Genomic DNA, 27104 nt, shown 5'->3' on the forward strand with positions numbered 1-27104 from the left:
GCCAGTGCTTTTATACCAGAATTCTCTCTTCCTGAGTTCTTAATTATGATTTCTCTAAGTAATTATTTTCAGTAATGGTACACAGACAGTATATTTTTTCTTCACATATGAGAGAAAATCTGCCTGGATATAAAATTCAAATGTGAAAACGCTGCAGAAGTTGGACTTTATGAACCTTTCTTGAAAAAAACAATGGATTAAGAAAATTTAGTCAAATAAGAAACCAATCATTATAATTCCAGAATGAAGAAGCTATGGCTAAGGGACCTGTGAAAAGCATTCCATCTCTTTAATAACCAGAACCAAGATCTAAACTCCAAAGCTGAGGGGGTTGCAGGAGAGACTAAATACATTTTGGACAAGTAAAAATGAAATCAACAAGAATGAGTAAAAGGCATGTGAGTGGGAGATGTAAGAGTTTTACTATCTTATATTTCATAGAAGGGGAAACTGATAATGCATAAAATTGAAAATGTAGTTAAAAACAGCATGATTTTGGCAACATTTGAGTAGTTTTCAAAATTTATTTTCTTAAAGGGATCTTTTGAGATCTATTTCCTAGGATGAAGTTTCATTTTCTTCTTACAGATTTAAGAAAAACTAAATTTAATATTTTATTTAAAAAGAACTTATAAAGAGTGATCCTGTTCTTATAAAATGTTTTGTCCACTTAGCTATGTCTGCCTCTCTCCTTCCATCCACCCATCTACGCTTCCTTCTATCTGTATGAGGACATACACATGAGAAGCATGAAATGATGCTAACCCAGTGTGACACTAGTTGTTTCTTGCTAAGCAATTGCTTTACTTTTATGTATTTTTGAATTTAAAAAATGAGCAACTATTCCTTTTGTAACAAGAAATTTATTAGTCTAAAAATAAAAACACAGATTAACAGCCAAAGAAAATTAATTTAAAATAAAAAGGAAAACAACTGCATAGCAGGCACTGCTAATTGCCAATCTCCTCTTCCTCCCTATTAATTAGAAACTTCCTTATTAATTTTGCCCAAGCAGCAATGTAGCCAGTTGAAAATACTCATCTCCCTGGACTCCAAGTAACTGGGGGTGACCACAAGATCAAAATTCAGGCTAATAAGATGAAACCAAAAGTTCCTTACCTGGGGCTTTCAGAAAAGACACTATTTTCCTGATTAAGAAGTTGATTTAACTGGCATGAACCTTTTACCTTTCACCTTTCCTCCTGACAGGGCATGGAGGCTGAATAGCCATCTTATGACAATGAAGACAAAAGTCACATATAAAGGATTCTGCAGCAGGAAAGAAAAGGGATCTGTTCCTTGCACAGTGGCACTAGCTCTGAACGGCCTATCCCTGACTTCATTTTACATGAAAAAGAGAAATTCTGAGTAAGCCCCAGCAGCTGGCTTATTTTTCATCTTAACCAATATTGATTCTAAGCTCAGTTAGAAAATGCACCTTCTGTACACTAATATCTATCTCGGAGTCTGCTTGTTGGAAAGCCCAACCTGTGACAAGTAACAACCATCCAAAAGAATTAAAATTCTTCTGAATAAAAGTAAAATTTCTCTGAGGGAATTTTATAAGAAAAAGAGATAGAAAAGATATTACACTTAATGGTCTAATGAAAAACAGTTTAAAAATGGACAGTCATGGTTTATCATTGTACTCTAATATAAATTTTAGTGTTTTACTTCTATTTTGATAGTCACAAAGACTATAAAATTTTAAAACAGGAAAAAATACTCATAAAAATATTGTTGTCTTCATCTATCAACCTCTAAAGCATGCCCCTCGTTTCTTTTCCATCAACTGTGACATTACTTCTGTCTTCATTCTTAGTAATTTTTTAAAAATTTTTTTAAACTTTTTATTTTTTTTATTTTTATATTTTAGAGACAGACAGAGTCCTAGTAAGGGATGCGCAGAGAGAGAGGGAGACACAGAATCCTCAGCAGGCTTCAGGCTCCGAGCTGTCAGCACAGAGCCCGACACGGGGCTCAAACTCACAAACCGTGAGATCATGACCTGAGCCGAAGTCGGACGCTCAACCGACTGAGCCACCCAGGCACCCCCATTCTTGGTAATTTCAATACACTCATAGGTGATCCTTTCAAACTCTGGCTTTTGGGTCATTATACTCCACTTCTCCACCTCAGCTACTTACTTCCATTGGTACAGTCTAGACCTTTTCTATTACCAGTAACATAATCACTCCTGATCTCAGTCTTAGGCATTTACTCTCTATCACTCCTATCTTCCACTTCATGCCCTCTGGTACCTGGATTCCAACAATCCCTTGACCAATTACTAGATTCCATGACAGCTCCTCTACTCAAGGACTCACAGTCAGTTGATCCTACCTGTTTCATACTGTACTACATCCCTCGATTTCCTTTCTTCCTTCCTTACTCTACCTGAATTCCACATACACCATTAAGCTCCCTTCTTACTCCTCTCTCCATACACTGCACTCATTTGGCAGGAACCACTCTTCTTGATAAATCCAACTATACAACTATCCAACACCTGTAGTCACGCAGCAAAATGTGGACACGCACACTCACACACACAAACATGCTGCCTGATTCAACTTAAATGCATAATCACTAACTACAAGAGAACTCTGCTGCTGGCACTCTAGTCCTTCAGGATGGCTATTTCCCATCTTCTCTTCTCTCCTCCAACACTCCTACCCCATCCTCAATGCCAGCTAATGATATTATGTTTTATTTCTTAGAGAAAATGGAAGCAATCAGAAGAAATCATCCATATTCTTTCACCATTTCTACCTACCCACCAGTATCTGTACCTACATTTCTCTCTTCCCATCTGTTTCCACAGATAAACTGTCCATGCCTCTATCTAGAGCCAACCCTTCCATTGAACAGTAGATTTGCTTATAGCTCCTCTACTCAAGAACATTATTGTAGCAATTCTTCCCCTCTACCATAAATTACTCAATCTTTCCAAAAAGCATAAACATACTATTAGACATACTATTATTTCAGCCACTTAAAAAAAAAGCAAAACAAAAAGCTTTTCTTGACTCCACCTCCCTACACGCTGTGCTCCAGGGTGGTCTATAAATTAAGTATCCAATTCCATTTCTCCTAATCTCTCCTATTCTCATTCAACTTGCATTTTACAGCCACATATCCATGGAAACTGTCCAGTTTACTGATGACCTCCTCCTTGCTAAACCCAAGGGTCGGTGCCCAGTTTCTACTTTCCTTTATCTCTCAGCAGCAACTGATAGAGAAATAAATTCTCCTTTCTTCAGTTAGCTTTCAGGATCCCACATATTCAGGTTTCCTCCAATCTCACTTTATTCTCTTTGTAGGTTACTCCTTAGGCCTTGGTTTGCTTTTTTCTCTAGCTATGCTCACTCTCTTGATAATCTTTGTCAGTCTCATGTTTTAAAAACTACCTATATTAGTTTTAATAAAAACTCCCAAGTCATATCTGCTGTCCACACCTCCCTCTTATAGTCTAGACTTTTCAATCTAATTGGCTCCTTGTTGTCTCCACTTGCATATAGAACGATCATTTCAAAATTATCATCTCATCAACTATACTCTTGATCTTCCTTCCACCCCCAAATCTACTCTACCAAAGCCTTCTCCATCCCAGCTGGACAGTGACTCTATTTTTCTAGCTACTATAGCCAAAAATTTTGGCATCATTCAGAAATCCTCTTTCACAACCCCAAACCAATCTTTTAGATTTTTGGTTCTATCTTATTTTTTTTTTTTTTTTACTTTTTTTTTAATGTTTATTTATTTTTGAGAGACAGAACATGAGCGGAGGAGGAGCAGAGAGAGAGGGAGACACAGAATCTGAAGCAGACTCCAGGCTCTGAGCTGTCAGCACAGAGCTCGATGTGGGGCTCGAACCCATGAGCCATGAGATCATGACCTGAGCTGAAGTCGGACGCTTAACCGACTAAGCCACCCAGGTGGCCCTTTGGTTCTACCTTCTAAATATATCCTTATTCAACCACTTCTCATTACCTCCACTGCCACCACTCTGGTTTGAGCCCCATCACTTCTAGCCTAGATTCCTAAAATCACCATCTCACTGGTTTCTGTCCTTCTTCCCATGCCCCGTATGCTATGTGAATGTATTTATATGTATATGATCTTTAACACAACTGCCAGAGAAATCTGTCTAAAGAGGTCAGATGAGGTTACTCCCATGTCAAAGCTTTTCAGCGGCTCACCTGTTTACTCAGCGTAAAATCTAAGTCTTTAAAATGCCCTAGAAAAACTGATACATTCCAGCACTTTTGATTCTCTGATCTCATCTCCTACTACCCTCTTTACTCACTCTGCCCTCATGATACAAGCTTCTATGCTGTTCCTTAAACATGCCAGATATTCTTTTCTACTTTAAGACTTCTGCATGGTTATTTCACCTTTCTGGAATATGATTCCCCAGGTATCCACATGGCCAATACTCTTATCTCCTACAAGTCTTTGTTCAGTGGCTCCTTCTCAATGAGGCCTACTCTATCCTATTTAAAGCTGTGACCTGCTGCACTCCACCACTGACACTTCCTCTACTTTTTACTTTTCCTTAGCATGTAACATCATTTACTTATTTATTATGCTTACGGTTAAATGTCTCTCCTTATCAGATGAAAATTCCACAAAGATGGGGGAGGGGAAGTGAGGTAGCCCCTCACTGAGGTAGCCCAAGGGCCTAATAGTGCCTGGGCCAAAGCAGGTGCTCCAAAAACATTTGTTAAATGAATGAATCTGGATAAAATAAACTTCAAAAATGTTGGGGATTAATTTATCTAAAATAAATATAATAGAATAAATAATACTAAAAACAAAATTAGCATGAATACTCCTAAACATCAATGAAAAATTTTCATTCTTCTCTTGATCATACTAAAATTTGAAAAATGTCCCAAGTGTTTATTTTTTTAATATTAAGCACTAGTTCCAATGAATGGTTAATTAGTGACAAGTAGATGACAACGTCACAAGTTGGTGTTCCACAGGCAAATAAGAGAATACAAAAGACCTTGTAGGGAAAGGAACTGGAGGTCCACAGGTTAAGAACAGGAGGAAAGGATGCTTGCATTAATCCTACAGAATCATATTCCTGTCTGTCCAGAATAACTACTTCCTGCTGCTGTTTTCTCCTTTACTCTCACATAAATCAGCCCAGGCCTTCTTTTCCATCTGAGATGCACAGGCTGCTGCAGCAAATACATACAAAGGCATACAAATACAAAGGCAGGAGAGAGTCTATTTAATGCCTCAAGAATTTAAAACACAGTCAAAGTGGTCCTGGAATTAATAGTCTTAGGGAAAAGCAAGGAAAGACATTTTAAGCTAGAAATGAATTTTCCAGTGAGGACAATTCTCCTCATGACAACCATCACCATATAACAATGATGAAACTGGTCACCTATTACATTTAATCATAAAGGAAAGGATGAAATGCTTCTGGCTCCATTGCTCCCCCTTCCTCACTGGAGTTTTTTTTCTTTATTTATTTTTTTAATGTTTATTTATTTTTGAGAGAGACAGAATGCGAGTGGGTTGGGGCAGAGAGAGAGGGAGACACAGAATCCAAAGCAGGCTCCAGGCTCTGAGCTGTCAGCACAGAGCCTGATGTGGGGCTCGAACTCACTAGCTGTGAGATCATGACCTGGGCCAAAGTCAGACGCTCAATCGACTGAGCTACCCAGGAGCCCCCCTCAGTGGAGTTTAAAGGCAGCAGAAATGTTGGTTTGATATGAACATTTGTTTCTTTTAATAGCTGCATAGACTTCTAAATTGAAAATTACCCTTTCCTACTGTCAGTGTAAATGAACTGCATTAGGAAATAACTAACAGAGGCACTGCAATATATAAAAATACGCATTATGTGATATATAAAACATCCTGCCTATCTCGGCCTATATGAAACTAATATCCAAATAATCTCTATATCAACCTTCATTTGTAGCTTGCCATTTGCATTCTGAATTTGTAGGTCTTCTCTGGTAAACAACGGATATTCCAAAGTCAACCAGATGAGGTTAAGTTTGACTCTCCTATCGTCTATTCATTTCCCATACTTCACAAGTGTCATTCTGGAAAGCCAAAATCTAATGAATCTTTCAGAATGGAATATACTAACTGAATATTAATTTTTTTTTATAAGAAGAAAAGTTCACAGAAGGAGAGAAATAAATAGGAAACGTAGAGAACAAGGACCATAAAATAATACACTATATGCACAGAACTATAATATGAAAAGAGCATATGATTACCTTTTTTCCTAGCTTGATTTGAAGTAGGAATGGATCTCACAGTTTTACTTTTCATAATGTCCTTTGAAGTTTTCTTTTCAAGAGTAGAAAAAGACTTGAATGGTGAACTGGGTTTGCCATAGCCTGAGCTCCTAACTGATGCATATAATCCACTCTGGGGTTTTCTTTTAAGTACAGGAGGTGCACTTCTGGCCTTCTTGTGTGGTTCATGTTTACCAGTTACAGCCCCTTCTTCGCCAGAACTGAGTTGAGATCTAAAAGTCTGCACGCAAGTAGAAACTCTTTAGGATATATAAATTAACTTCAACTACAGCTGTGAATGGAGATTTAACAGATGGCAAACCATAGTGATTACTAGATAATAGTTTGTAGAAGACAAATTAGATTACTAGATAATAGTTTGTAGAAGACAAATTAGAAGACATATTAGAATTCTCAAAGTCTCACTCATCAGAATTTTAATATTTTGAAGCACATCTTCAAAGTCAGGAGTAAAACAAAAGAATTAAACAAAATAAGCTTGCCAGAAAGCAAGACGTGTAATTACTAGAATTAAGATGGAGGAAAGCAGAGAGGAATATATTTTGAAATAACATAAAATTTTATCTTTTTTCCCTAGAATTCTCAAGATAAAAATTTATTAATACCCTGCCTTATTCCACAAAAAACTTCAGATGGTTTATGGTAAACATATAACTCAAAACCATAAAACTACAATACCAAGATCAAAGAAACTATAAATCAGAATAGATCAAGAACAGAAGAAAATGGAGCAGTAAAATATAACTTTCTCAACAGCTGCTGATAGCATTTTTGTAAATGACAACTTATCTACTTTTGCAAAATACACACTACTGGATAGATTAAATAAAAAGCATTAGAATGATGAATAAACTTTATTTTCTTATGCTACTCAAATTCTATACTATGCTTACTAAAAACAAAGGAAGAATGTAAATAATGGCTTCCAAAAGAAAGTGAATGCTAGATAGTGGTATTTTACAATTTGGGGATTATAGGATGTTGTAATAAATACTGCTCACAAATATCCAGGATCTATGTGGAGATTAGTATGTAATCAGTCCCACCAGCTTAAGAAGTACCTACTTATCAATAGTATTTACATAACTTCATTTCTCAATATGTCTAATCAACTTAGATTATAAACACTTACTTTATTTACTTTGTCATCTGGAGGCAATAATGGAGGACCAACAGATATTTTTTTCCTCAAAATATCAAGGTACATTTTATCTATATGTTCTTCCGTAGCATTTACTCCTAGACAGCTATTTTCTCTATCTTTATTTGTTGTCTTTTGTAAAACCACATTCTCTTCATTTTTGTCAAAAAGTTGGTTTACATTTTGTGGTTCTTGAGATATAATATTTGGGTTCCTCTTAAGGGGTATAGGGCTAACAAATTCAGTTTCTTTACTATCAGCCAGTTTCTTATAGCTATAAAACAAAACAGAGCATGAACCTTAGGTGACTCCTCAAATACCAGTTTTATACACATACACACACACACACACACACACACATATACATATACACACACTATATATATCACATATACACACACACAAAATATAAGATTTATATTTTAATATGTATAATGTTATTTATACATAATATTAAATACATTTGATATTTATAACTATTCAAATTATGTCCTGAATGTTAAATACATTATTTGTAATTCTGGCTGACAGAGTATGCTCACATAGTGTCATATAACTGTTTTAAATTTCAGATAATGTAATTTTAATGCAGTTTAATATAAAGAATTACATGGATAACTCTGAGACCTACTTCAAAGGAAAGCCAAACAAAACAAGACTAAGATGGTTTTAGTGTAAGAAAAAATAAAAAATGAATCTCTAAATGACCTTTGTGTAATATATCATTTATCCATAATACCTTATAAAGTCAACATGCATTTGAGGCAGGAAAAAGATTTTACACATTTTTACAAGAAACTAAAGAAGTAATCATAATTTATGTCAGTGAGAAATAGAATATAAATATTAAAAAGCATAAATTTCATCACAGTCTAGGAAAAATTTTTAAGTAAAACATGAAAATCACTAGTATTTAGAGAAAAATCATTTCTGTGGTTTAAAATAATTAAATACAATGCAACATTTCAGACCATTCAATTTTTAAAATAGAGAAAATATCCCTTAAGGACATTTTCTTTTTTTTTTTTTTTTTTTTTTTTAATTTTTTTCTCAACGTTTATTTATTTTGGGGACAGAGAGAGACAGAGCATGAACAGGGGAGGGGCAGAGAGAGAGGGAGACACAGAATGGGAAACAGGCTCCAGGCTCCGAGCCATCAGCCCAGAGCCTGACGCGGGGCTCGAACTCCCGGACCGCGAGATCGTGACCTGGCTGAAGTCGGACGCTTAACCGACTGCGCCACCCAGGCGCCCCAAGGACATTTTCTAAATGTGGTTAAATATCAGTATATTATAGGGGCTCCAAAAATAGGGATATTGTTATTTTCAAACTACATAATCATGGTCTATTAGGTCATTTAATTTTATAATTTATAAGATAATGTCATTTATAAAATAAAGTTTAAGAGGCTACTATTTTCATATGAGATAGATTGGTTTCTCAGTAATTGTGAGAATTTTCTAAAGTAGTTGGAATCATCAGAAAATATAATAGTTCTTTCCTTCTTCATGGTAGCAGAATCTGGCTAGAAGTTATCAAAACTGTTTCCTGTTCTTCCTGCATACTAACTAAATTATGTTTCCTTGCCATCCTGCATCTAGGTGGGGCCGCTTACTAGTTCTTGCCTTTAGAACGTGAGCGCTATGGTGACAAGAACCTAAGATATGTGTCATTGGCTTAGTGGCTGGGTTTGGGGTGGCAAGGAAACTTATGCTAAAAGCTGGAGAAGTGGCAACCCATGTTTTACATTGACAAAACATTTGCCAAACTGTTACCTACAATAGTTTATAAGGCAGATCACATAGCTACTGAGTCTGGGATACTAAGAAAAATAGCAGGAGAATTTCTAAGCGCTAGCTACTGTTGGCTACGTTTGACTAGATATTATAAGAAAGACATGAGCTCAGATTTAAAAAGGGCCAGTTTGCAGGAAAAAATAAAAGGGAACAGAGAGAGTCGAGAAATTAAGGGCCTCATAGATTCACTTTGTAAAGAGCATAGACTCAAAAGAGTAAGATTTGGCATTGAAAAATGCAGGATTTCATGACACTTCTCAGTTGAAAAGAGTTACTCAGTCCTTTGACAAAGATCATATTAAAGGGGTCATCTTCACTTAAGGTTATTGTTCCCAATAATATCCAAACAGCTGCCACTGAATTGACAGGAAAAAAAGGGGGGCAAAAAAAGCAAAGACTTAAAGCAGATTTAAAGCCTCTGTCTAGAAAATTAAGTGTAGTTACTGGCACAAGGGACTGACTGGAACCAAATAGATCAGAAGCTCTACTAAATTTATTTTTTAAGACTTTTTTTTAATGTTTATTTTTGAGAGAGAGAGAGAGAGAGAGAGAGAGAGAGCGCGCGTGAGCAGGGAAGGGGTAGAGAGAGGGAGGCAGAATCTGAAGTAGGCTCCAGGTTCTAAGCTGTCAGCACAGAGCCCGATTCAGGGCTCTAACTCAAACTGTGAGATCATGACCTGAGCTAAAGTCAGACACTTAACCGACTGAGCCACCCAGGCGCCCCACCCCTCACCACCCACTAAACTTTTTGAACAAACTATAATAATAAAGAAACTACGACCATACATTAAAAAAAAAAAAAAAAAAGCCAGAGATTTGTTTGGGAGACCTAAAACCACCTGGTGGTAGGAGGTGGACTAAAAAAGGAATGCATCCTCCAAGATGGGCACAGCCTCCCTGCAAAACCGACTTCAGTTGTGGCCAAGGGTGTAAATATCCTTACAAGGCGTTTCCAGTGGACTTCAAGGTTGCATTACTGATTGCTGTATTTTCCTCATATATTTCCCTTCTGAATGGGAGTATTTGTTGCAGTTTCGCCATCATATATTGGATCAAGTACAGAACTTGTGCTTTTAATTCACAGATTAGTAAACACTGAAGAGCTGCATTCAAACCTGATGGAGAAGACTATGCTCCACCTGAAAATCCTGGCCTTTTAGATGGACAGGGTCCTGTATGAGACTTTGGGCTATTTGCTTTGGGGAGGGGATAGTGGGTCTTTGTATGAAGGTGAGTAAAATGGATATTTGGCTATTAAAAGGGCAGATTCTCGTAGAGACTAATTAGATGCCTAATAAACTCATTTACTTCTCTTTCTGAGCACACAAGCAGATCATATTTCCCAGCCCTCTTGGACCCAATTTGCTAGATGTGCTGGTTCTTACCAGTAGAATATGAAGTGATGTAATATTTCTCTGTTGAGGCAGCTAAAAAGAATTGTGCTAAATTATCTTTTTTCTTTATCAACTGGTTGAATGAGGCCATGACAACCTTAAAACCATGTGTTAATGACAAAGTAGCCTGGGTCCCTAAATGACTATGTGGAGTAGAGTCCTACTCCAACCCCACTGACACACATGGGATTATGACACAAGCAAAAAATACATTTTCGATGATGTTTAGCTACTAAAATTTTAAAGATTTATTTGCTATATCAGCTGAGATTATTTACAGTTTACTAAAGAGGTTTCAGATATGTGTACTAGCTTATACCACTGACATTTTAGTAATTATTGTTATGGCTTTAATGTAAGTATACTTGTTTTTAGCTTTTAAACAAAAATGAAAAAAATTATATTTAGAATTTACAGTAGTAAAATGATTCCACCTATGCCAGCAAACACACAAGATGTGTAAAAAAAATCTCTTCATTAACACCAACACAGTCCCAAACAGCAGTAAGGGAGAATAGTCTGCCCTTTAAAAAATACTATCTAGTACTGCAGATCAGTGGGAGAATACTAAGCATTCAAGTAGATGGGTTTTAGTGTAAGCTTCATTGTGTCACTTTCTCTCAACTAGCACAAACGCAGAAACAGGATGAGAAATCACTACAAGTGGATTTACATGATGAGGATGTAGTACAAGGAAGGGCTCAAACTGTGTCTGCTGAAAACACAAATGAACAAATAAATACAGGAATGGATGACAGGCTTTTCACAGAAATATTTCATGGAGATCAGAGATCTGACAATGTAAGTTGTTAAAACACACAAATATTTCTTGTGTTTCCTGGTTATAACCACATGATCTTTGTTTTTCTTTCAAGTTTATTTATTTTGAGAGAGAGAGGCAGAGAAAGAAAGAGAGAAAGAGAGAGAGAGAGAGAGAGAGAGAGAGAGAGCGAACGCATGTGATTGAGTGAAGGGCAGAGACAGAGGGAGAGAGAGAATCCCAAACAGGCTTCATGCTCTCAGTGCAGAGCCCAACTTCTCGCAAACCAGAAGATCATGACCTGAGCTGAAATCAAGAGTCGGACACTTAACCAACAAAGCCACCCAGGCACCCCTACATAACCATACAATCTTGGGCAATTTATTTAACTTCTTTAAGCCTCAGTTTCCTTATCTATGTAATGGGGATAATAATAAAATATAACTCATAGAGTTGCTGTAAGATTAAAAGAAATCTAAAATGCAAAGATGTAAAGAACTTTGCACACACAGTAAGTGTGTGATAAAAACGTCAGCTGTTATCATTATTATCATCACCACCACTGCCACCACCACCATCTTCATGACCTGGTTCTTGTGAGAGCTCCACTACTAAACTGATTTACCTCAGTTCCAACACCTGAATGATGCGAATAAAGATGCCTGACCTATTTGTTATGAGGATCACATGAAATGATGAATGTGACACTCTAATAGATGTGACACAAATGCAAGGTTACTGTAACGTGCTACTCTGTGCTGGAGAATGACAGGAAGGTCCCACAAGCTTCCATTAAGATGTACTGGCGCTAGTGCATTTTCATGAAGCCCACTGCTCCTGTGACCAAAAACCTTACCCTGAAAAACGATGGCTGGTCTGTGACTAAGTACAAAGCTAACTGGTTTATAAATAAGCAAATCTATGACTCATACAGAATAGAATTCAAATCAACTGCCCTGAGCTATTTAAAGCTGAAAGGATTTTAGTTTTCAGTAAAAAAGCCTTCAGAATACTTGATGGCAGCAAACGTTTTTTTAGTGGCATCTATTTTTAAAGTATTTTTTAATTTTAGCACTAGAAGAATTTTGATAAACTGAGTAAGAACTACTAATAAGGAGAGCAGTGACTCAAAGGTAGACTCATATAAGCTACTCATTAAATCATTCACTAGGAATGAGCATGCAGAACAAATGATTCTAAAAGTTTCCAGTAGTAAAACAATAAGCAAATAAACAATCTGTATAATCCATTCCAAAAAATCTCATACCTGACAGGTTGTAAATCAAAACCACTGACACCAAAAGAATCTATTCTGATAGGTTTCATCAACTCCTCTACCGTGGGCAGATCTAAGAGGGAAAAAAAGTTAAAATAGCAACCCCCGAAATTATGTGAATTGCTTAATTTAATGTCTAATCCCACTAAGATTACATTTTTTTCTGACCAACAGAACTAACAAAATGATATATACAGTAAACCCAGTTTCCTACTATAAACTTACTTGTACCAAGAAAATCTCCTTTGATTTTTATATTTGAAATATATATATCTATATATTTGATGTATCCATCTACATGAATATCAAATATATGCGTATGGGTATGTCCATACATGCACACACATTTGTTAAATATATTATTTAGTTGATCCCCAAATACTATTCTCTATTTAAAAAATTACTTTAGTATATGCATAATGAAAAGCATAAAAAATGTGCAAACACTTAGGTGATTTTCTGATTTGGTCAAGGCATACTGAAAGAGGAAGTGAAATTTTATCTTGTGTTCAGCTCTAACTTTATAGTTAAACTACTGATTGCCAAATTTCATTTCAGCAAACCTTTTAAATTAAATTCAGAGATTGAGAAACAATCACTATAGCAAACTATTTAAATCATACCACAAGAGAAACTCTTCAGAGGGTCTCAAATTAACTTTTACCAGATTCTGTAGTAGAGATGTTTTTAGAGGACTCTTCATTTTCTTGAGGATAATCTTTCACTGAGCTCTTGATATTTTCCAATGCATTACTCTCAATCCTTTGTTCATCTGTATCTCCCAAAGACTGGGCTACCTGACAATAAGCCTGATGTAGAGCTTCAATGTCACTATTGCTTTGTCCATAAGAAACACCTGTTGAAATAAATGTAATCTCCAGTATAATCACACAAATACGTGAGAAACATAAACCACTAATAGCATCCGTTAGTGTGTTAGGAATGGTGAACAAGGTTGTAGGACAACAGCAACATTATAAACACAAGAGTTAAATACAAACATTGGTAATACGTAGCTATAGCCTACCAGTATGAAAACGTAACGCTCAAAAACTTTTTTTTTTTAATTTTTTTTTTTTCAACGTTTATTTATTTTTGGGACAGAGAGAGACAGAGCATGAACGGGGGAGGGGCAGAGAGAGAGGGAGACACAGAATCAGAAACAGGCTCCAGGCTCTGAGCCATCAGCCCAGAGCCCGACACGGGGCTCGAACTCACGGACCGCGAGATCATGACCTGGCTGAAGTCGGACGCTTAACCGACTGCGCCACCCAGGCGCCCCTCAAAAACTCTTTAGCAAGGTAAGATGTGTCCTGACATGATAACTGTGAACTCTGATTCCACTGATTACTGCCTTCTCTTCCTACTACCCTTAATCAACCTCATTACGTTGGATACAACTACCCCTAAATTTCCTAACTGACAAAATTGTTCAAGAATTCTGTCTTTCCCTTACTATTACCATTCTCTCTCACTTTTGTACTCTCTCTCTGCTCCCAGTGCCACCAAGTATCCTACAGTCTGCATTTCTTTAACTGAAATTCACTCCTCTAACTCTGCAATCCAGTATGTGTTCCAATATCCTGCTAAAGCTGTTATAATCAAAAGTAATTTTCTAATAGTCACATCTAGCCATCTTCAATTTCTCCAACCCTGTGAGACGTCTGACACTGTGCTTTCCTGGAAACTGCTTCTTTTGTATAGCCTCTTCTTCCTGTGCTTCCCAGCACTCTGATGGCTACCTCTTTTGTGCTTTCTGGTAAATGGTTCATCTCAGGGTCCCATCTTTAGCCCTCTTTTTTAAACCTCTCACTTTTTTTTTTTTTTTTTTTTGAGCTGGCTAATTTTATCAAGACCCTTAGCTCAACTATTACCCATATGCTTGTGACACCCAAATCTATGTCTTTTGTCCTTAACACTTTTTTGAATATTAAACCTTCTAACAGATATGTACACTGTTCTATAAGTAAATCAAATCTAGCATATTCCCAACTGAATTAATTGTATTCCCCAACAAAACTTGTTCTACTATCAGTATTTTGGGAATGGTATCACTATTCACCCAGTCATCCAAAATAGAAAACCTGATGCCTTCATTCACTCTTCCTTCCCTATTAACCTTCTCCTCCTCCTACCAATTGATAAATAAATTCTGGAAAAAAGAATTTTAAGACAATATGACAATAATGATCTAAAATTTTATAAGTATTTTTCTTACTCATTTTGTACCTTTTACTACCAATGCTGTAATTTTCAAAATTAGAGAAAAGGATAAAAGAGTCATAGAAGAGTGGGGAAAAAGAAAAGAAAAAGGGTGAGTAGTCTCCTCTTCTGCTGATACTCGTGATTAATCATATAGTGCTTAAAAATAAAATAGATGTAGCTTCATCAGCAAAGGGCTGACTTCTCTGCTTTTTACCTTACAAAGAAAGGACTTTATGTAGTTATTTTATATATTATTACAAGTTAAAAGCTCCCTAATTTTTCTACTTTAGGAAGTTGACAAATGTCAAATCCTCTGGTGCAGAGACAAGGATCTAGTCGTGAAGTAATACTGTCATCCTGGGACTGCTCCTGTCATGCAGTCATCGCACAAAAGGGTACCTGCCCATGAGACAAATGAAAATAAGCAAAAAGCTGGATCTGGCCCCCATTTTCACAGTTACCAACCTTTCTAAAACAATAAAGCACAAAGAATTTCAAAAGTAATACCTTTTTAAAAAGATGATCTTTGAGAATGTATCAACTAAACTGAGGTTTCTTAATTCTAGAAGAAAGTGGTAAAAATTACAAAACAACCTTCTCATTTTTCCGTTCTTAACCCAAGTTCAGATGCTGATTTGAAGATTTTCAAGTGTATTTTTGAAATAGTAGGTAAACTCAATACCCCACAACTAATAAGTATTTATACTGTATGCCTTCAGGTTTTTTATTATGATTTCTACCATTAATAAGGGTTGATATAAATAACAGTGATGAGAACCATATCGTTGCTACTGCTTGTTGAATCTTAACAATATACTAGGCACTACACATTCCCTCAGTTGACCAACACAAGGTCTCATTTTAAAGAAGAGGAAACAGGCTTAGAAGCATTAATTGTCCAGTGTCACACAGCTGATAACTGGCAAGGCTGGAAATACAAATCTAAGGCTATATGACAATAAGATCACATATCCTCCAGTAATAACAAATTATTTCTGAGTCAAGAACATTTAAGAAATAAGACCAGAAAACTACACCTTTGTAAAACTGCTTGAATCATCTTACTAGAGTTTTTACATTCAGCAATACCTTAAAAAAAATTGTTTATAACCTACAGCAGTGGTTTTCATACCATGTTTTACAAAATCATAGTTTCTCAGAGAAAATCATGGATTCTACAGATGTTTGATTGAAATTTCATTTTAAATTGTTCTTTAACACATAAAAATAGAAATTAATCTGCACATTCCAATGTGCCATTTGTGGAATATTTTGAAAACCATCAGAGTGATAACTTTGGCCTCCTGCTTTGTTTTCATGTACATCTTAGAATGCAGTTCCTCTGAATGAATTTCCTAACATATCACTGATTAGAAAAGCTTTAATTCTATATTAAATTAAATTCTAAATTAATTCTGGGTGGCTCAGATGGTTAAGTGTCCGACTTTGCCTGAGGTCGTGATCTCAAGGTTCATGAGTTTGAGCCCTGCATAGGGATCTCTTGCTGTCAGCACAGAGCCTGCTTCAGATCCTCTGCCCTCTCCCTCCTTCTGCCCCTCCCTCACTCCCTCTTTCTCTCTCAAAAATAAATATTTTTTTAAAAATGTAAGAGTTATAGAATTCATATCAACTTACTGAAAACTGCATGTAAGGTTGACTATCATAACACATATGTGACATCTACTTAAACAGTAAGACTGAAGAACATGTGCTCAGCACATGCTTTCATTATGGTGAATATTCAACTGGGTAATAACAAGAAAATGAGTAACATGATTTTGTTGTAATTTTTTTACTTTCATACTTATATTTTTAAATGGAAGTGGATGAAACAAGATAGTGGTGACTTTTGGAACGGCAGTAACTACAAATAAGACCTTGAGCGGACTCTGTCCTCTGTTTTTTGATCTGGTTACTGGTTACATGGGTGTATTCATGCTATGAAAATTCATCAGGTGGCACTATTATGATACATGAACTTTTCTATGGGTATATTATACTCCAATAAAAAAGAAGAAATAAAAAATAAAATAAAATAAAAATAAAATGCAAGCAGATGTTTAGAGTTCACTAGTGATTTATCATTTCTATTGCTCTTTTGTTCCAAGTATCTGGATTGGTTTAATTGACCATACTGGTCAACTGAGACTTTCAAAGCAAGATGATTAAAAAGTTCTCATTTGCAACATTTATGCAGTAAACCAAGATTTTTTTTTACATTATACAACAAACGTAAGATATACAAACATATCAGAAGTCTGATGATAATACAAGAACTACAACAAAAAAAGAATATAACAAATATCTGGGGTGCGTAGGTAGCTCAGCCAGTTGAGCGTCTGACTCTTGATTTCGGCTCAGGTCATGATGTCACCACTCGTGAGTTTGAGCCCTGTGATGGGCTCTGTGCAGACAGTGCAGTGTCTGCGATTCTCTCTCTCACCCTCTCCCACTCACGCTCTCTTTCTCTCTCTCAAAATAAATAAACTTAAAAAAAAGAATATAACAAATATCTGAAACTTATGATTTAAAAAAACTCAAAATACCATTACTGTTCTAACTTTTTAAATAAATATTATAAATGTAAACATTTAAATTTATACTGATAAAACACCATTTTTATCCACACAGAGAATAGCACATGAGATTTCATTTGCAGGTAAGGATTCCACCGCTTTACAAGTTTGAAAAGGCATGGTTCAATGTACATTAGAATTTTGGAATGTGATTTAACTTTTTCCTGCACAGAGGAAACAATGGAAAAGCAAAGTAAGACCAAAATCTCATTTCTCCTACATGTTCCAAATTTAACAGAATACTCTAGAGGGGCAGAGAAAATTATTTAATATTACCTATAGTATTACACTTTGTATCAACAGCTTTCATCCATTTATTAATAAGTTTTTATTAAAAACAGACTTTACTTGGCCTAGTAGCATTAAGTGTCACCATTATCAAATTCAGATTACTTAGGTTGTTAAATATGGTAAAAAATGTGGGATTTAAATTTTTATTGTTGATATAGCTATTACATATATTATTATATATTTCCTTATCTAGAAATAAAGTCATTTAGTCATAAACTCCTACGTATTTAGAGAACAGTTTTTCACTTTTACCTGTTCCTGTCATTTCATTATCAGTCATTTCTGGCAGGGACTTTGGCTTAGTTGCTCTGTCCTGTTCATCAAGGTTGACCTCTGCAACAGAGTCTAAGGAATCAAGCAGTACCACTAGAACAATAAAAAAAAAAAAAAAAAAATTAGAGGAATTGTACAGTTCCTTTAATTTAGTATTTTAATCATATGCAAGCTGTATAAAAACAAAGATATTTACATGTAAGGAGTATATAATCATATATCTGTAATAAGTATGATCACATTAACACACATAACTATACTTATATACAAATCTAATGTACATTTATGTGTGGGGTGCAAAGGGCCCGTGAAAAATAACAAAAAGGTATTCTCCCCACCCCTTTTTGAGATATAGTTGACAGTTAAAAATTGAGATATAGTTGACAGCTAAAATTTATTGAGATATAGTTGACAGTTAAAAATTGTATATATTTGGGGCGCCTGAGTGGCTTCAGTTGGCTAAGCGTCTGACTATGGCTCAGGGCATGATCTCATGGCTCCTGAGTTCAAGCCCCGTGATGGGCTCCGTGCTGACAGGGATTCTCTCTCTTTCCCTCTCTCACTTGTGCGGGCTCGCTCCCTCTCAAAATAAATAAATAAACTCAAAAAATTGTATATATTTAATGTGTAAATTTGATGTTTTGACATATGTATACACTGTGAAATAATGACCACAATCAAGTTAATTAATATATCCATTACCTTATATAGTTACCTTTTGTGTGTGCGTATGGTGACAATTCAGATTTCCCCTCTTATCAAATTTCAAGTATTAAGTATAATCATGCTGTTGTACATTAGATCTCCAAAACTTACTTCTCTTGTATAACTGAAACTTTGTACTCCTTAACTAACATCTTCCCATATCCCCCTCCCCTAGCTCCTGGTAACCATCATTCTACTCTCATTTCTACAAGTGTAACATTTTTAGATTCCACACATAAAGTTTTTTTTTAATGTTTATTTTTGAGAGAGAGAGAGCGAGAGCATGAGCAGGGCAGGGGCAGAGACAGACAGAGAGGGAGACACAGAATCTGAAGCAGGCTCCAGGCTCTGAGCTGTCAGCACAGAGCCTGACCTGGGGCTTGAACCCACGAACTGTGAGATCATGACCCGAGCCGGTTGGCCACTTAACTGACTGAGCCACCCAGGTGCCCCTAGATTCCACATAGAAATGAGATCATGCATGTGTGAACAAAACTAACATGACACACCTGCCATGATAACTGTTCTGTGACCTGAAACCTTCTTGAGCACAGCTGCCTTCCAACATCAACATTCTCTCCTTTTCCTTAACCACATCCTTAAGAACACTCTTGGGGCATAGTGTCCTTGATCTGCCCTGGAGATAGGACTATGACCCACACCAATTTTTTTTTAGTGTTTGTTTGTTTGTTTGTGTTTGTTTGTTTGTTTAGAGAGCGTGAGCACTTATGAGCAGGGGGAGCAGGCAGAGAAGACAGAACCCCAAGTAGGCTCTTTGCTGTCAGCTTGGAGTCTAACACAGGGCTTGATCTCACGAATGGTGAGATCATCACTGGAGTCAAAATCAAGAGTCAAAAGCTTAACTGACTGAGCCACCCAGGGACCCCCCAAATGTTGAGTTTTAGCCAATATTCTTATTACTGTTTCAGAGGAGAGGATTTGGGAATTTCATACTCATCCATTCCTATGGATGTCCTATTTATTTCTTTTGAGTGAGCTTTTTTTTTTTTTTCAACGTTTTATTTTATTTTTGGGACAGAGAGAGACAGAGCATGAACGGGGGAGGGGCACAGGGAGAGGGAGACACAGAATCGGAAACAGGCTCCAGGCTCTGAGCCATCAGCCCAGAGCCCGACACGGAGCTCGAACTCACGGACCGCAAGATCGTGACCTGGCTGAAGTCGGATGCTTAACCGACTGCGCCACCCAGGCGCCCCTTGAGTGAGCTCTTGTAGTTTTTTATTAATTTTTTTTAATGATTTCAGGAAAGAATTTAGTGATTCATGACTTACATATAACACCCAGTGCCATCCCAAAAAGTGCCCTCCTTAATGCCTATTGCCCATTTAGCCCACTCCCCCACCCAACACCCCACCAGCAACCATTAGTTTCTATATTTTAGAGTCTCTTATGGTTTTGTTTCCTTCTAGGTTTTTACCTTATGTTTGCTTCCCTTTTCCTATGTTCATTGTTTTGTTTCTTAAGTTCCACATATGAGGAAATCATATATTTGTCTTTCTCTGACTGACTTCACTTAGCATAATATACTTTATTCCACCCACATTGTGGCAAGTGGCAAGATTTCATTCTTCTTCATCACCAAGTAATATTCCATTGTGTGTATGTGTATACACACACACACACAATATCTTCTATATCCATTCATCAGTTGATGGACATTTGGGTTCTTCCCATACTTCGGCTATCGTCAATAGTGCTGCTATAAATATTGGGGGGGGGTGTGCCCTTTCAAATCAGCATTTTTGTATCCTTTGGATAAATACCTAATAGGGCAATTGCTGGGTTGTAAGGTAGTTCTGTTTTTAATTTTTTGAGGAACCTCCATACTGTTTTTTAGAGTGGCTGTACCAGTTTGCAATTGCACCAGCAGTGCAAAAGAGTTCCCCCCTTTCTCCATATCCTTGCCAACATCTGTTGTTGCCTGAGTTGTTAATTTTAGCTATTCTTACAGGTGTGAAGTGGCAGCTCATTGTGGTTTTTTAAAAAAATTTTTTTTTCAACGTTTATTTATTTTTGGGACAGAGAGAGACAGAGCATGAACGGGGGAGGGGCAGAGAGAGGAAGACACAGAATCGGAAACAGGCTCCAGGCTCTGAGCCATCAGCCCAGAGCCTGACGCGGGGCTCGAACTCACGGACCGTGAGATCGTGACCTGGCTGAAGTCGGACGCTTAACCGACTGTGCCACCCAGGTGCCCCTCATTGTGGTTTTGATTTGTATTTCCCTCATGATGAGTGACGTTGGGCATTTTTTTTCATGTGTCTGTTAGCCCTTGGATGTCTTCTTTGGAAAAGTGTCTATTCGTGTCTTTTGCCCATTTCTTCACCGGATTGTTTTTTGGGTGTTGAGTTTGATAAGTTCTTTATAGATTTTGCAAACTAACCCTTTATCTAATAGGTCATTTGTAAATATATTCTTCCATGCCTTTTAGTTTTGTTGGTTGTTTCCTTTGCAGTGCAGCTTTTTATCTTGATGAGGTCCCAATAGCTCATTTTTGCTTTTGTTTCCCTTGCCACTGGAGACATGTCAAGTAAGAAGTTGATGCAGCTGAGGTCAAAGAGGTTGCTCCCTGTTTTCTCCTCTAGGATTTTGATGGCTTCCTGTCTTTTGTTTATGTCTTTCATCCATTTTGAGTTTATTTTTGTGTATGGTATAAGAAAGTGGTCCAGGTTCATTCTTTTGCATGTCTCTGTCCAGTTTTCCCAACACCATTTGCTGAAGAGACGGTCTTTTTTCCATTGGATATTCTTTCCTACTTCATCAAGGATTAGCTGGCCATAGATTTGTGGGTCCATTTCCGGGTTCTCTATTCAGTTCCACTGATATGTGTCTGTTTTTGTGCCAGTACCACACTGTTTTGATTACACTTTGTAATACAGCTTGAAGTCTGGAATTGTGGAAAACCCAACAGACTCCACCAAAAAATTGCTAGTGCTGATCCATGAATTCAGCAAAGTCACAGGATATAAAATAAATGTACAGAAATCAGTTGCATTTCTATACAACAATAATGAAGCTGCATAAAGAGAAATCAAGGAATCAATCCCATTTACAATTGCACAAAAATCCATAAAATATCTAGGAATAAACCTAAACAAAGAGGTGAAAAGATCTTTACACTGAAATCTATACAAAGGTTGTGAAAGAAATTGAAGACATAAAGAAATGAAAAACATTCCATGCTCATGGATTGGAAGAATATTGTTAAAATTCAATAGCACCCAAAGCAATCTACATATTTAATGCAATCCCTATCAAAAAAACACCAGCATTCTTCACAGAGCTAGAACAAACAATCCTAAAATTTGTATGGAACCACAAAAGACCCTGAATAGCCAAAGTAATGTTGAAAAAGAAAACCAAAGCTGATCCATACATATTCTTAAACATTTTCCCCTTGAGTCATCCCTCAGCATGTACTCCCAGCCTTGAGGGCTATAAAAGCAGGTCCTAAGGAGGAGGGTTGTGGAGATCTACTCATCTTGTGGTGCACAAACAGGCTTCTCCAAGTTTCCCTAACAAACCATTTCTTGTCAAGCTGGACTTGTCAGCCTTTTCCTTTGGTCTTAGGACTCTTTTGGCCTTTGAAGCTTGATTTGCATATACCTCCCTTTCACAGAACAGTGCAGTATTTGTCTTTCTGCATCCAGCTTATTTCACTTAGCAGTATGTCCTCCACAGTGTACTATCATATTATTGGTCATCTGTCAATGGCATTTAGGTTGTATCCATACCTTGGCTATTGTAAGTGACGGTGCAGTGAACATGGGAGTACAGATATCTCTTTAAAATATATACCCTGAAGTGGGATTACTAAATCATAAGGTAGTTCCATGTTAAATTTTTTTCTGGAACCACCGTACTATTTCCCATAGTAGCTGCACCCATTTATATTCCATCAATAGCATACAAAAATTCCATTCTCTCCAAATCCTCGCGAACATGTTATTTTCTGTCTTTTTGATAAACAGCCAATCTGACAGGTAGGAGGGGATATCTAATTTGATTTGCACTTCCCTATGATTAGTTAAGTTATGCATCTTTTCATGTGTTTGTTGGCCATTAGTATGTCTTCTTTTGAAGACTTCTATTCAGGTCCTTTGCTCACTTTTAATTGGGTTCTCTGGTTTTTTGATATTGAGTTGCATGAGCTCCTTACATATTTTGGGTATCAACTCCTTATCAGAAATATGGTTTATAAATACCTTCTTCCATTCCATAGGTTGCCTTTTCACCTGATTATTTCCTTTGCTAGACAACATTTTAACCTGATGCAATCTCATTTGTCTATTTTCCCTTTTGTTGATTGTGTTTTGGGGGTCATATCTAAAAAAATATTCCCTAGCGCAATGCCAAGAAGCTTTTTTCTCATGTCTTCTAGTTATTTTACAGTTTCAGGTTTTATATTTAAGCCTTTGACCCATCTTGAGTTGACTTTTGTATGTGGGGTGAGATAAGAGCCTAATTTTATTCTTCTGCACGTAACTATCTACATCTAGTTTTTTAATATCATATACAGGCATAACTCAGAGATACTGCAGGTTCAATTCCAGACCACTGCAATAAAGCAAATATTGCAATAAAGCCTGTCAAATTAATTTTTTTGGTTTCTCAGTGCATGTAAAAGGTGTATTTACACCATACTATACTCTATTAAGTGTGCAATAGCATTACATCGAAAATAGTGTACATATCATTTTTAAAAATTAAACTAAAAATTTTTAGTTTGTTGCTAAAAACTACCATCACCTGAGCTTTTAGCAAGTTGTAATCTTTTTGCTGGTGGAGGGTCTTTCAGTCCTGATGGCTGCTGATCGATCAGGAGTGGTTGCTAAAGGTGGGGGTGGCTATGGTACTTCCTTAAACCAAGACGACAGTGAAGTTTGACACATTGTCTCTTCCTTTCAGGAATGATTTCTCTGTAGCATAGAGAACTTCTTTACCCACAGAACTTCTTTCAAAATTGGAGGTGATCTTCTCAAACCCTGCTGCCCCTTTATCAATGAGGCTTATGTAATATTCTAGATCCTGTGCTGTGTCATTTCAACAAACTTCACAGCATCTTCAGCAGGATGAGATTCTATCTCAAGAATCTACTTTCTTTTCCTCATCCCTTCAAGTTTGACCCTAAGGTTTCAACAATTCAGTCACACATTCAGGCTCCACTTCTAATTCTTATTTTCTTGCTGCTTCCGCCACATTTGCACTTAACTTTCTCCACGGAAATTGTGAACCACTCCAAGTCATCCACAAGGGTTGGAATCAACTTCTTCCAAAATCCTGTTATATATTGGGAACATTCTTCCTCTAAGTCATGAATCCTTAATGTTCTTAATGACATCTGGAATGGTGAATCCTTTCCAGAAGGTTTCAATTTACTTTGCCCAGATCCATCAGAGGAATCACTAACTAGCCCAACTATAGTTTTATGAAATGTAATTTTTAAGTAAGACTTAAACACCAAAATTACTCTTTGATACATGGGCTGTAGAATGGATGTTGTGTTATGAAACACGGGCATGGGAATAACATGAATCTCATCATATATCTCTATCAGAACTCTTGGATGATCAAGTGTATCATGGCCTATCTCGATTTTCAACATGCCTTCCTCATTGAGCTTAATCATTTCTACCCTCAGATTTAAAGTGAGAGACATGTGGGGTACCTGGGTGGCTCATGCAGTTAAGCATCTGACTCTTGGTTTTGGCTCAGGTCATGGCCTCATGGTTTTGTGAGTTTGAGCCCCACATCAGGCTTTGTGCTGGCAGCACAGAGACTGCTTGGGATTCTGTCTCTTCTCTCTCCGCCCCTCCCCCACTTGTGCTGTCTTGGTGTCTTTCAAAATAAAACTTAAATCAATTTTTAAAAAATAAAGTGAGGGGCGCCTGGGTGGCGCAGTCGGTTAAGCGTCCGACTTCAGCCAGGTCACGATCTCGCGGTCCGGGAGTTTGAGCCCCGCGTCAGGCTCTGGGCTGATGGCTCAGAGCCTGGAGCCTGTTTCCGATTCTGTGTCTCCCTCTCTCTCTGCCCCTCCCCCGTTCATGCTCTGTCTCTCTCTGTCCCAAAAATAAATAAATGTTGAAAAAAAAAAATTTTTTTTTAAAAATAAATAAAGTGAGAGACATCTGATTCTTCCTTTTACTTAAAACATTTAGAACCACTACAGGATTCTTAACTGGCCTAATTTCAATATTGTTGGTCTCAGGTAATAGGGAATGCTGAAGAGAGGTAGAGAGATGGGGTAAGAGCCAATCAGTGGAGCAATCAGAACAACATCTATCGATTAAGTTTGCCATATTACATGGGCATGGTTCATGGTGCCCCAAAACAATTACAAAAGTAACATCAAAGATCACTACATATTGCTACAACAAATATAATAATGAAAAAGTCTGAAAAACTCCAAAAATTACAAAAATTTGACACAGAAACACAAAGTGAGCAAATGCTGTTGGAAATATGGCACCGATATATTGGCTTGCTTGATGCAGTGTTGCCACACTGCATAGTATCTGTGAAGCACAATAAAGCAATTTGTAGAAAACATAGTATCTGTGAAGCACAATAAAGCAAAGAGCAATAAAATGAGGTATGCCTGTATTAAAGAGAGACTATCCTTTCTTCATTGTATATTCTTGGCCCTCTTCTTGTAGATCAGTCATAGATCAGTTGACTACAGATGTGTGTATTTATTTCTAGGCTCTATGCTGTTGCAATGGTTTTATAGGTCTGCTTTTCTGCCAATACCATACTGTTCTGATTACCATGGTTTTGTAATATATTTTGAAATCAGGGAGGATGATGCCTCTAAGCATTGCTCTTTCTCAAGCTTGCTTTGACTATTTGGAGTCTTTCGTGGTTCCCTATGAATTTTAAAATTGTTTTCTATTTCTATAGGGAACACTATTGGGATTTTGATAGGGATTACCTTGTAGACTTGTATATCACTTTAGGTAGTCGGGACATTTTAATAGTATTAATTCTCCCAATCCATGAGCACAGGATGTCTTTCCATTTATCTATGTCTTCTTCATGTTTTCTAATTTTCACTGTAAAAATCTTTCACTTCTTTGATTCAATTTATTCCTAAGTTTTTTATTCTGTTTGTTTGTTTATAAAAACAACATTACGTTTTGTATGTTGATTTTTTTTAATCTGGAAACTTTACTCAATTCATTGATTAATTCTGCCAGTTGTCTTTAGGGTTTCCTATGTATGTGATCATGCCATCTGCAAATAAATACAATTTTACTTCTTCCTTTCTGATTTGGATGCCTTTTATTTCTTTTTCTTGTTTGCTGTGACTAGAACTTCTAGTACAATGCTGAACAGAAGTGTGAAGAGGAGGAATCTTCGCCTTATACTGAACCTTAAAGAGAGTTTTCAGTTTTTCACCTTTGATTAAAATGTTAGCTGCAGAGTTTTCACACATGGCCTTTATTGTGTAATTTCTATTTTGTTAAGAGTTTTAACCATGAATGGATGTTGAACTCTGTCAAATGGATTTTTTGTGTGTGTAAGATGCTCAGGGTTTTTTTTTTTTGTTTTAGTTTTTATTTAAATTCCAGTTAGTTAACATACAATGTAATATTAGTTTCAGTTGTACAATACAGTGAATGCTGAAGTTCAATGCTTCCATACAACTCATCAAACAAATGCATTCCTTAATCCCTATCAGCTATTTAACCCATCCCCCCAACAAACTGGTAACCATCAGTTGGTTCTCTATAGTTAAGGGTCTGTTTCTTGGTTTGCCTCCCTCTCTCTTCCCCACCCCCCCCCCCTTTGTTCATTTGTTTCTTAAATTCCACATAGGAGTGAAATCATACGATATCTGTCCTTCTCGGACTTATCTCGCTTAGCATAATACTCTCTTATCATTTGCAACGACATGGGCGGAGCAATGTATTTTCTTTCATTTTGTTAATGTGTTTTAACATATTGACTGATTTGCATATTCATATTGATGTCTTAAAATCATCTATGATGTAAGTGTTTACACCATAAACACAAGCAGGCTGTCCAAAACAGGCTTTTTTCTTTTCTTCCAGAATATAGCTGTTAAACATATACCAACATAACCACTGGTTGAGACTCTGTAAATTATACTTTCTATTGTTAATTAACCATCTTTTTATTCCCCTCTTTGGCTTTATTGAGGTATAATTGAAAAACAAAGCTGTAATATATTTAATGTGGAAAATGTGATGATTTATGTAAATTGTGAAGGGATTCTTACAACTGGGTTAATTAAGGCATGCATCACCTTTTTGGTGAGAACAGCTAAGTTCTACTCTCTTAGCAAATTTTAATTATATAACAATCACAATTGTACTTATGTTATATAGATTCTCAGACTTTTTTTTT

General features: G+C 36.6%; 1 protein-coding gene across 3 annotated transcripts in view; it reads right to left on the reverse strand.

Annotated features, from left to right (window-relative positions):
* Positions 1–27104, reverse strand: part of CEP162 (centrosomal protein 162) — a 117252-nt gene that overhangs the window by 59442 nt on the left and 30706 nt on the right. For all 3 annotated transcript variants that reach the window (XM_043593037.1, XM_043593036.1, XM_043593035.1), the window contains exons 9-13: positions 17988–18101; positions 13328–13519; positions 12655–12736; positions 7429–7711; positions 6255–6516 (exon numbers count right to left, since the gene is read on the reverse strand). In XM_043593037.1, coding sequence (XP_043448972.1) covers positions 6255–6516; positions 7429–7711; positions 12655–12736; positions 13328–13519; positions 17988–18101 — 933 coding nt within the window. The remainder of the gene's footprint in view (positions 1–6254; positions 6517–7428; positions 7712–12654; positions 12737–13327; positions 13520–17987; positions 18102–27104) is intronic.

This window comes from Prionailurus bengalensis, chromosome B2, assembly GCF_016509475.1.
Source record: "Prionailurus bengalensis isolate Pbe53 chromosome B2, Fcat_Pben_1.1_paternal_pri, whole genome shotgun sequence".
In the NCBI taxonomy this organism is placed as follows: domain Eukaryota; kingdom Metazoa; phylum Chordata; class Mammalia; order Carnivora; family Felidae; genus Prionailurus; species Prionailurus bengalensis.